The sequence below is a fragment of the Macaca fascicularis genome, chromosome 5 (genome assembly GCF_037993035.2).
Source record: "Macaca fascicularis isolate 582-1 chromosome 5, T2T-MFA8v1.1".
In the NCBI taxonomy this organism is placed as follows: Eukaryota; Metazoa; Chordata; class Mammalia; order Primates; family Cercopithecidae; genus Macaca; species Macaca fascicularis.
This window is the reverse complement of record NC_088379.1, coordinates 174,445,658-174,458,335: the sequence shown is the minus strand read 5'-3', so window position 1 is coordinate 174,458,335 and position 12,678 is coordinate 174,445,658. Positions and strand designations below refer to the sequence as shown.

The 12,678-nt window shown below is 35.7% G+C and overlaps 1 protein-coding gene across 4 annotated transcripts in view; it reads right to left on the bottom strand.

Annotated features, from left to right (window-relative positions):
- CLCN3 (chloride voltage-gated channel 3) overlaps positions 1-12,678 on the bottom strand; it is a 101,862-nt gene that overhangs the window by 61,788 nt on the left and 27,396 nt on the right. For 2 of the 4 annotated variants that reach the window (XM_005556278.4, XM_005556280.4), the window contains exon 1: positions 735-939. The exons of the other annotated variants lie outside the window; for them this stretch is intronic. In XM_005556278.4, the coding sequence (XP_005556335.1) occupies positions 735-813 (79 nt within the window). In that variant the 5' untranslated portion in view covers positions 814-939. Of the gene's footprint in view, positions 1-734; positions 940-12,678 lie in introns of those variants that run through there. 4 annotated transcript variants of the gene reach the window in all.

Genomic DNA, 12,678 nt, shown 5'->3' with positions numbered 1-12,678 from the left:
GCAATTAATTTTAAGGAGACTAAGGAAGTGACTGCCAAAAGATTTACAGGCATGCTGGGTGCTCTTCTGCTTTTCACAAACCAATAACTATTATTTTTTTCTGACATTTAGTAAAGTACCCTAACGTGTTTTATCCTATCAAATTTCACAAGATACCTGTGGAAGACAATGTAGTATGTTACTCAGCCAAAATACCTATTAAATAAAAAGTATTAATATAGAAATTATTCATCTCTATTGTCATTTTAAAATGTTCTAAAATGTAGGTAAAGCTTTTGCTATAAATTTACTTTGTGGTGTAAAATCTACATGGTAATTGGCAGCAGCTGAAATATAATGGTACATAGTCACCTGATTTCTCTGGGTAAATTAAAGGAAATGTAAGTTTTCTGAAGGAAGAAAAATATTACTTTTTAGGTGCCAACCAACACGACTTTAGTTGGCTGTAAAAGCATATTAATTCATTTTCAGAGTTAGAAAGAAGATTTTCATGCAGAAGATGGAGTCGGAGCCCGACGTGATCTGAAGCAGTACTAATCTGCACAGAGAAAACAATCAGGGATGGCTACATAACCATTCAGAAGGTTGTATTTTCCCCTTACTAACAACCCAGGGCAACTAAACAACGTACAGCAGTATTTAAAGGACAAACGAGAACCAGTTTAAGCTAGAGGACCGCCCAGCCGCATGCAAAACATACCAACAGAGAATTCACAGCAAGGGGATGGTATTACCTCTTTTATGTAATTCCCTCAGGGGAATATTGTCTCCTCCCCCGTCATAAGGCAAATAAGGGTCGGAAGAAGCATCCATAATTAGAATTTTTTAAAAGAAGAAAAAGAAAAAGAAAAGCTTGCTAGCTTAAAAAGAAAGTGGCATTTCTTCCATCCCTGCTGCAGCAAGCAAGGGAGATGCCATGTTTGATGAGGTTAGAACTGTAGTTCGACTCGCTGAAGCGACTGGGTTCTTCCACAGTGGATGATGTCATCAAAGGGAAATTATTGCAGCCTGGTTGCTAGTGGCTACAATCTAGCAAGGCTTAGAGGCGGAACAGCCTTCTTAATCAGGTCCTGCTACGTATGACGATGACTAAGCTCCAAGTATAACACACAAAACTGGTTTGAGAATTTTAAAGCACTCACAATACAGCTTCTGTAGCATCAGTGGTAACGACAGTAAAACAATAGAAACATTATTTCTTTTGGTTTTAAGATAAATATAAAGGGGAAAAAGTAATACAGAGATGTAAAAAGGAAATTCTGAATGCAGACAATGCCCTTTTTCATTTCTAATGTAAAAAAATGACAGCAGCACTCTAGTAAGTTTGTGTGCTTTTACGAGAGAATGTACCAGTTTTATACAGTAATGTCATGTGAGTCATAGCCATAAAAAACTACAATATGCCAAAGGTTTCTCAAGAAACTTGGTTCTAAGTCTATCAAAAATAAAAAATAGTCTACAATATACAGCAGCCTTTCATTGAGGATTTAAAAACCGAATAACTGAAGAGTTGAATAGTGTTTTATCCCACTCACCAATCTCCTCCAGCAGCTTCTTGTTTCCTTTCTTGAAGGAACTAGCTAGTAAGACATCGTAGCTTTTGAGGAGAAAGAAAACTTATCAACATACTAAGTAACTTTACTATTGTGTGTGCGTAAACTATGCAAAAAAGGTTTACTAAGCAGAAGACTTTCCTATCTTTACTAGCTTCCTATTTTTCTTACCTCATAAGGGTTTTGTGTTCTTGAAATAACTTTCAGCAAAATGTGTCTCAACTTTTCTAGAAATTGTTATAAAATTCAGAAATTGTTTCTTTAATAGAAATTTTTATGAATTTTAGTTATTTGGGGTCTTTTAAAAAAACTGTATAGGTTAAATCAAGTTTTTGTATTTTAAATCTCAGATAAACAGAGCTTCTTATAAAATCTCACCTGGAATTTGGGAGACAGGGTTCCGGGAAAGGAATATAGACTAGAATTACTGCCACAGGAATATTCTATCTTATCCTGATTCTAGCTATTAAAATTTATGATAGGATAGTAGGTGATTTTTTCTTTATTTTCTGTATTTTTCCAATTTTCTTGGCAATTTTTTCTTCTATGCTCCTTCCTGCACATTGAGTCAATAATTTTTTAAAACAAGGAAAGCTCTGACAAAGGCTAACTGTACTAAATTAGCTCAATGTAAATTTGGGAGTTTGTGGTTCTTTTTTTTGTATGTTCTACCGCCATATAATTTTTCTAAATATTTAATTACATGGAGTTGATAAAGGGTTTTGTTTTTATACCATTCATGTTCTTATACGTCTTTACATAAAAAATCAAAATCTATCCACAAGATTTCCCGGTAATTGTAGGCACTCTCTTAACTTGTTTTTCCTGATCTACAACTTGATCATAAAAATGAAAATGATAGCACTCACTGAAGGGTCAAATCCTCCCGGTAAAATAAATACTGACAATGCCTCATATGTAAAAGTTTTGTAGCCATATTTGAATTATTTTGTAAGATAAACAATTGTGTGTATATATAATATATAATCTATATAATTATATCTGTATAGAATTAAGTTTAGAGTAAGACACATCAAGCCCTTAGCAATTGTTATCACTGAGACATAAGGTAGAGAGGTTGGGGGGTACATTCAGTGTTTATATAATTCCACACTGTTTAAACAAATATATTACTTCTGTAATAATAAATCTAAAAATATTTAAAACTTCAGAAGTAAACACTTCTCTTGTGATTATGGAGTCCACAGCTGCCACTTTCTTAAAGTAAAAGTATCAGTACACAGGTTAAGTCCAATCACAATTTAGAAAAGCATAAGGTAGACTGGAAGGTGTGACAAAAGAGGACTTTGACACATAAGAGGACTTTGACAGAGATTTTTTATTATCAGATTAACAAACTGAATTACAATCAGGGTGGAGCCCAGGTAGAGAGAGAGCAGAAGACAAATTCAAGAATTCCTAGGCACAGCTCTGGAGCAGGATGGAATTCTAAAGAACCAAAGTCACAAGTAGCACACATGAAGGCATCAAAATTCAAAAGGCCAAGTTATTTTTACTTTCTAACGCACCCTCGATTGTAATCTCAATTTGATGTGGAAATCTGGATAAATCACAACCTCTCTGGGATGTCTCTATATCTACAAACCAGGAAGGCAGAATAGATGACAATAATATTTTAAGAGTCCTACCTTTAAGCCCCTTATAACAGTAATGATTTGAGAAATCTACAATATTAGAAGTAGTTAAATTTTAAAAACAATAAAAATAAATTTTAAACAACTTTTTTGCCTTTAGATTTACCAACTTACAGAAAATACAGGAGCAGAGAAACATGTCAAATTATAGTTCAAAAATGTAATCAGGAAAAAACCAAACTAGGAAACAAATGACCTGTTTTCTTCGACAAATGCAATTTAGTAAGGAAAAAGGTAGAGAGGGAAACCTACAGAATTTTTTTTAAAAGACTTAAAAGATAATAATACAATTTTTTACAATTGGGGAAATGGGAAACACAAGATATTTGATTTTAAGGTGTTATTCATATTTTAAAATAATGACCTTTAAAAGAATCTTAATCTTTTAGAAATACACAATACATATGTATATCTATCTACCTATATAAATGACACAATGTTTCAGATTTATTACAACATAATTGAGGGAGTAGAAATGAAACAAAATTGCTTATGAATTGACAATTATTTAAAGTAAGTGACCAGGATGAAAAGGTACACAATATTCTTCTCCATATGTTTCAATGTTTTACAATTTATTCCATAATGAAAAGATTTTTTATTTGTATTTATTATTTTAGAGACAGGGTCTCACTCCAACGTCCAGGCTGGAGTACAGTGGCATGATCATAGCTCACTGAAGCTTTGACCTCTTAGCTCAAGCTATCCTCTCGCCTCAGCCTCCCCGATAGCTGGGAATACACACGTGTGTGCCACCATGCCTGGCTAATTTTTTAATTTATTTTTTTGTAGAGACAGGTCTTACAACTTGTCCAGGCCCACCCAACACTGTCCACTGCACCAAGCCAAAAAGATTTTTAAAAGAATGCTTACAAATAAAATCACTTACATGAGATAAACATTAATTAATAGAAGTAGGTTAAAAACTGTAGTTTGCAATCCATCAATATAGTTGTAATATGGTTTGGATCCGTATCCTCACCCAAATCTCATGTTGAATTGTAATCCCCAATGTTGGAGGCAGGGCCTGGAGGGAGGTGACTGGATCATGGGGTGAAGCCTACATGAAAGGTTTAGCACCATTCCCTTGGTGCTATCTCACTATAAAATACTCCTGAGATCTGGTTCTTTAAAAGGGTGTAGCACCTCCCTCACTGCCCTCCTTGCTCCTGCTCTGGCCATGTAAGAGATGCTAGCTTCTCCTTCACCTTCTGCCATGAATGTAAGTTTCCGGAGACCTCCCCAGAAGACACTATGCTTTCTGTACAGCGTGCAGAACTGTGAGCCAATTAAATCTCTTTTCTTTATAAATTACCCAGTCTCCAGTACTTCTTTATAGCATCATGAGAAGGGACTAATACAGGCTGCTTTAAGTTTACATTTGGACACACTTATGTGGCACTAAACCTTAACTTGCATTGTCAGTCATTCTCCCTATCAAAATGCATCAGAGAGAAAAAAAAAAAAGATATAGCAAAGCTTTCCCGGGGGGACAATCAATAAACTACACAATTAGTTGTAAAGTTACTGAAGCCTTAAAGAAAGAAGAGGTAGAAATTCTTAAAACTGACAAGCCAGAAAATAAACTGAAAAAAAAATGGTTTTATAATATTCATACCTCATAAATATAAGAAGTTTTAGTTTCCAATATAGCTATCTGGTTACCCAAATAACATATCACAGGAATAAAAATATGAAGAGTTTGCTTTCACAGATATCACACAATTGGACCAGGCATGGTGGCTCATGCCTGTAATCCAAGCACTCTGGAGGCTGAGGCAGGAGGCTCACTTGAAGCCAGGAGTTCAAGACCAGACTCGGCAACATAGGGAGATTCCCGTCTCTACAAAAAATTTTTAAAAATTAGCTGGACATAGTGGCACATGCCTGCGGTCCCAGCTACTTAGGAGGCTAAAGTGGGAGGATCACTTGGGTCCTGAAGGTCAAGGCTGCAGTGAGTCATGATTGCACTACTGCACTTCAGCCTGGGCAATACAGCAAGACCCCATCTTAGAAACAAAAACAAAAAATATCAAACAATGATCAATTTTTCAAAATGAGAACCAAAAACAGCAAACATGTTTTAATGCCTAAACAAGTCCTTTTGAAGGAATTTCTCAAATATAATCAGGCATGAACATAAGCTAATACAAAGACTAAGCAAAAAAAGATTTTAAGAGTTTAAATTTTAGAAATATTTAAATCCAAATATGCCACTATTTACATTAAGTGTAACCAAACTACATGTTCCAATTAGAAAACAAATGCTACCTAATTGGATTTGAGAGTTCAACTATATAGTTACAAGAGTTTCAACAAAACACACAGATGCAGAAAGACTGAAAGTAAAGAGGATAAAAACAGTATAGTATGCAAACTCTAATCCAAAGAATATTGGGAGTTATATTAATATCAAAGTAGATTGTAAGATAAAAAAACTATAATTAGAAATAGAGTTATTTAAAAAATAAGAGTGGTTCAATTCACCAGGAAGATATAACCTAATAACCTAAGATCAAAGTATATAAAGCAAAATTGACAGAATGACAAGAAGCAGTAGATAAATGTGCAAACAGAGTGAAAATTTTTTAACACATCACTTATCAAATACTTAACAGAAACAAACAAGGAGAATAAGCAGTAAAGAAACAGATTATTTTAACAGATTAACAAACTACCTAATGAACATGGAGAGAACACCATAACCAAAAACTTCACATTATGTACTATTATGGCATACATGGAACATTTACAAAAGTTGACTTTTTTTCTGGGCCACAATGCAAGTTGCAAAAAATTTCAGCACCCTGAAATTACATAATGCATATTCTTGGACCGCAATAATGTTATAAATAATTAAAAACAGCCAGAAATTCCTCACATGTTGGAAATTATAAACTGCACTTCTAAATAACCTATAGCCCAAAGTAGACATCATTATAAAAGTTAAAAATTATTTTTAAATAGTGGTAATAAAAAAGGCACATGGCATAGAATTAAAACAGTATCTGAAAAAAAAATTACAGCTTTAAATGCACTTAAAGGAAAAGGCAGCTTAACTGAGGAGCTAACTATCCGGTTCAAGAAATTAGAAAAAAAAAAAACCATCAAAATAAACTCAAAGAAAGTAGAAGGAAATAAGATCAGAAACTAATGAAACAGAAAAGAAATACATAATAGAAAAGAACACCAAAGGCAAACCAATTCATTGGAAAAACTAATGACTGATAAATCTACAGTGACACAGATTGCAGGGGAGGGCAAGGGGAGAGAAAGAAGAACAAGAGAGGGGAAGAAGGGAAAGGAGGAGGGAAGGGAAGGAGGGAGTAGGAGAAAGGAAAGGAGACGGAGAAGAAGAATTGGGGAAAAGAGAAGAAAAAGACACATAACCATCATTAGGATGAAAAACCAATAGTACAAAATGGGGAGTCTAGAAATAGACCCTCCTATATATAATGAGCCCTTCATATACATCAGAGGTGGCACTGTACAAGAGTGGGTAAAAAACTGTTTTCTAGTAATTGGTGCTGGGACAACTGGCTATCTGATATGGTTTGGTTGTTCTGTCCCCTCCAAATCTCATGTTGAAATGTGATTTCCAATGTTAGAAGTGGGCTTAGTGGGAGGTGTTTGGGTCATGGAGGTGGACCCTTCATGAATGGCTTGGTGCCCTCACCATGGTAATGAGTGAGCTCTTGCTCTGTTGGTGAGTTCACAACAAAGCTGGTTGTTTAAAGGAGCCTGGCATCTCTCTCATGCTACCCCTCTCACCATGTGACACGCCTGCTTCCACTTCAGCTTCTATCACGATCGGAAGCTTCCTGAGGCCCTCACCAGAAGCAAATGCCAGCACTATGCTTCCTATACAGCCTTCACGACCTCTTTTCTTTCCCTTTTTTTTTTTTTTTTTTGAGATGGAGTCTAACTCTGTCACCCAGCCTGGAGTGCAGTGGCATGATCTGGGCTCACTGCAACCTCCCCCCTCCGCGTTCAAGCAATTCTCCTGCCGCAGCCTCCTGAGTAGCTGGGATTACAGGCACCCACCACCATACCTGACTAATTTTTTGTATTTTTAGTAGAGACGGGGTTTCATCATGTTGGCCAGGGTGGTTTCGAAGTCTTGACCTCAAGTGATTCACCCACTTGGGCCTCCCAAAGTGCAGGGATTACAGGCTTGAGCCACAGGGCCCAGCCAACCTCTTTTCTTTATAAATTGTCCGGCCTCAAGCATTCCTTTACAGCAATGCAAAACAGACTAACACACTATCTATATGGAAAAAAAAATGAATACACTCTAACACATAAACACACACATATAGAAATCACTCGGATGACTATAGAACTAAATGTAAAAGGCAAAGCTCTTACAAAATAATATAGAAAAATGTCTTCATAACATCAGGATAGGGACGTTTTTTAAAATTAAGACACAAAAAGCCTTGGCCCATAAAGCAAAAGATTAACACATAGGACCACATTACAACTAAGAATATCTGTTCATAATTTGTCCATTAGAAGAGTGAAATGCACTCCATAGACGGTATCTGTAACACATTTGCCCAACAAAAAGTTTGTGTCTAGAAAATAAAGAACTTCTACAAATCTGTAAGATAGATACTCCAAAAGAAAAATGAGCAAATGATCCGAATCGGTACTTTGAAAAGGATTTCCAAATAGACATGAAAAGATGCTAAATCTCTTCGACTACAAAGAAAATGTAAATTAAAACCATAATCAAAATCCATACATAGTAAAACCATAATCAAAATCCATACATAGCACACTGACAAAATTAAAAGTGTGACAATATCAAGGGTTAGTGAATGTGAAGCAATGGAAGCTCACATACATTCTTGGTCTGAATGTATACTGAAACACTACTACGGAAAACAGGACCTATGACCCAACAAGTTCACATCCAGGACAAATAAAATTTGTGCCCCTAAGGACCTAAGTACCACACAAGTACATGCACAATATTCAAAGTAGCATTGTTAGTAACCACCAAAACCTGTTAGGAGCTTAAAGATTCATCAAAAGTAAAATTAATAGGCAAACTGTAGTAAATTCATTTTTTAAAAATGATATATAATAGTTTAGAGCAACCACATAGCTACTATCTGCAACAACATGCATGATTCTTGAAACCCACATTGTGTGAAACCAAGAAACAAAGGCACATATACTATATGATTCCATTTTCTTAACTTTCAAAAACAGGCAATGCTAAATTATATACTTCTTTTCTCAACACACCATTTCTGGCTTGAATAAATTATATTCTTAAGGATGCATACTTAGGTGAGAACCGTAAAGTAAAGCAATAAACTGATTAGACAAAGAGAAAATAGTATTTACCTTCAGAGGGAAAGGAAAGGTTGTGATTAGGAACATACGCAGGAGGCTTCTGGAATATGGTTAGGCTTTATTTTCTTAACCTGGGTGGGCTACAAAGATGCTTGCTTTGTAATAACTCATTAAACTACACAATTATGTTTTATGCATTTTCTGATGTGTTATGTCACAATTCAAAAGTCTTTAAGTTAAAAACGTACCCTAAGTATCTCTAATTCTATTAATATCTAATGTGGATTTCTTCTTTTTTTCCCCTACCTAAACCTTTCTAGTTTAATCTTATTTACAGTCTCAATCAGTTGTAGGTAACAAATTTCGTAAGCATCTAAACTGACTTTAATGTGTCCTAAGGTGCTGCTTTTTCCAAGGAATTTCCTCTGTATTTCAGAACTGTGTAAAATAGGTCCATAGACTTCCTATGATTTTATGTATAATCAATCCTCTGTATCCAGGGGTTCCACATCTGTGGTTTCCACATATGCGGATTCAACCAACTATGGCTTGAAAATATTTGGGAAAAAAATGGATGGTTGTTCTGTACTGAACATAAACAGGCTTCTTTTTCTTGTCATGATTCCCTGAGCAATACAGCAGCACAACTATTTACACAACATTTATATTTTATCAGGTATTATAAGTAATCTACAGACAATTTAAAGCATATAAGAGAATGTGTGTAGGTGATATGTAAACACTATGTCATTTTATATAGGGGACTTGAAAATCCATGCATTTGGTACCTAAGGGGCTCCTGGAGCCAAACTCTCACAAATACCGAGAAATGACTGTATTTACTTCGGCTTATGATTTTACAGGTTTAGCACATAACTCCTTCAGCCCTTTTCAACTGAAATTCTTAACCAGAACCACAATACAAAACATGAAACTTGAAAATTTTCTCAATTCTCCCAAGGACAATTCGTAGGTAATATTCTACATGCACAGAAGAAAAGTTAATTTGTCCCATCATGACATTAGGGTGAGAAAGGTAGAGTGAAGAGGTAGTCATTTTAGGTAACTTTCTTTGAAAGTTTTTTAAGAAGAAAAGTGCAATGACAATAATTAAGGTGGTAACTGCAGTATAAACCATCAGTTTCTGTATATTATAAAATTAAGCTCACTTCTTTCCAATGACCTTTGTGATAACTATCCAGTACTTGATTGACTTTCCACTGGCATCTTAGGCTAATTTTATCAAGGCACCAGTTTATTATTTATACCAACTACTTTTCTAGTTCATTAGTAACATCCTGAATTACAGCATTTCATAAACTTAGTATGAGTTTGTCTTCCCTAAATGCATTACCTAACTCTTAAATAAATACACAAATTTGGGCAGTCTCCTACTCCCTTATATAAGTATAATAGGTTAACTAGGTTGCTCTGGCTGAAGCAGTTTGGAGACACAGGTGTAGAATGTTTACAAAGTAGTTGGCAACAGAAGGTGAAGTGTCAAATGTATTAAGAACATGACCCTGCTTAGAATAAATAACAGATGAACTTTAAAATTATTTGTTTATTTCTAAAAATAATTTTGAGTAGAGCATTTAAAAGAGCTTTCACCTTTTCCCAAAAGACATTAAATGGTAGCAGTGTTTGTTAACTTCATTTAAGAATTTCTTATAAAAACTCTACCAAAGATTTGCAATGTAACCATTCTATACTTTCTAAACTGGCTTAAGAATATATGTTGTCAAATTTGACTTTAGTGTCAAATGTCTCACTCATTAGAATACTACCAATGTTACTGGAAAATGCCAGATAAAACAATAAAACTAAAATCAACTTGTCATCTACTGAAGACAATATGCGCAAATATAACCTTTGAAACTGTAGCGAAGCCAAATTCTTCTGAGAATACTTTTCTTGGAGCTATACCACAACTTTATAATGTTGGAAATTTTTCTGTGCTTATAAATCTACATACGAGAATACCATGTTTCCTAAAACACCTTTCTTGGATTTATTAATGTTTTCTACGAGCAGTTAATATCAAAGAGCTTCATTATTCTTATTCACAGAAAGAACCAATGCCAACTGTTTTATCAGCACTCAGACTTTACCTTTAGCAACAATTCCACCACTCATTGTTTTTTTTGTTTGTTTGTTTGATTGATAGGGTCTCACTCTGTCACCCAGGCTGGATGGAGTCCAGTGACATGATCATGGCCCACTGCAGCCTTGACTTCCCAGACTCCAGTAACTGTCACGTCGCAGCCTCCCAAGTAGCTGGGACTACAGCCGGGCACCACCATGCTCCAGCTAATTATTGTATTTTTTGTAGAGACAAGGCCTTGCCATGTTGCCCAGACCAGTCTCAAGCTCTTGGGCTCAAGCAATCTGCCCGCTTCGGCCTCCCAAAGTGCTGGGATTACAGGCATGAGCCACCGCGCCCAGCCTTCCACCACTAATTTTCAAAACATCATATTCACTACACATTAACAGATGTTTTATTTCTGTGAACTGAAAATACATTTGTGTATCTGATTATGATGCAACCATTAAAAATGATTTAAAATAAGCTCTTGCACCATAAGGCAGTGTTTCATATATTAAAAATCTTCTGCCTTATAAATGGCACTACCAACTGCATGTGCTAGAAATGCAGAACATTTGTCCTTATACTCCCTCATTCTACATCAAAACAATCAGTATAGCTGGCTGATTTTACTCCTAAATCTATTTTGAATCTCTCTACTCTCTATCACTACCTATAGCCCTAGACACTATAATTTCTTTTCTGAACTATGATATTTACCTCCACACACTCACCACCTAACAATCCATTTGCCCACATGGCCTCTGAATGATCTTTTAAAATTACAAGGATCTTATGACTCCCTTGATTCAAAAATCTTCAGTGGTTTCCCACCACTCTTGGGGAAAAGTGCCAAAAACTTTACATGTATTATTTAGACCTTGCTTAACTACCTCTTCAGCCTCAGTCCCTCCCTTTCTAGTTATTCTCTACACTCCAACCATTTTACCTCTAACGCTCCAAGCTCCTTCCCTCTGCCTGCAACTGCACCTGTACAAGCTCCTAGCACCTCCAATGCCCTGCTTCCTTCTTTCACATGCCTAACTTGCATTCATTTTTCAGTCATCATCTTAAATAATATATATTCAATTTTGATTTCCCCACATGTTCTCAGAGTCATCCTTTTTTTTTTTTTTAAGATATTCTCATTTTATCACCCAGGCTGGAATGCAGTGGCACCATCTCAGCTTATTGCAACCTCTGCCTCCTGGATTCAAGCGATTCTTGTGCCTCAGCCTCCCGAGTAACTGGGATTACAGGCGTGTACCACCACACCCGGCTAGTTCTTGTATTTTTAGTAGAGACAGGGTTTAGCCATGTTGCCTGGGCTGGTCTCAAACTCCTGGCTTCAAGTGATCCATCTGCCTCGGCCTCTCAAAGTGCTGGGATTATAGACATGAGCCACTGTGCCTGGCTGACATTCATACTTCTTTACAGCCCTTACCATATCACAGTTGTACTTTTATTGTGAGATTGTTTAATAGTACTCTCTATCACTAGAGTATAAGCTCCATAAGAGAAGGAGACATCATTCTTCTTCACTGCTCTATCCTTAGCACCTACCAAGATGTCTGGTCCACAAAGGAGTCTAATAATTATTTGCTGAATGAAATACACATAGAATTCAGTCTAGAAAAAAACATATTCCAATAATCAGTTATCTCTGGGTGGTAGGATTACAGGTAGTTTACATTTTCTACCTTATGTTTTTCATCATTTATATTTTCTACAATAAGCACATTTTGCTTTTATTACTTAAAAGTTAACTCTTTCCAACCCATTTTTAAAAATAAACTTCATTTTGGAATAATTTTAGATTTACAAAAGTTGCAAAGACAGTACAGAGATGTCCCAAAATACCTCTCATTCATAGTTTCCCCAATTGTTAACACATTACATTTCCATGATACATTTGTCAAAACTAAGAAACTGACATTTGTATATTATTATTAAGTAAACTCCAGACTTTACATAGATTTCAGCACCTTTTCCATGAGTGTCCTCTTTCTATTCCAGGTCCCAATACAGGATCCACACTGCATTTAGCTATCTTGTCTCCCTAAACTCCTTTGGTCTT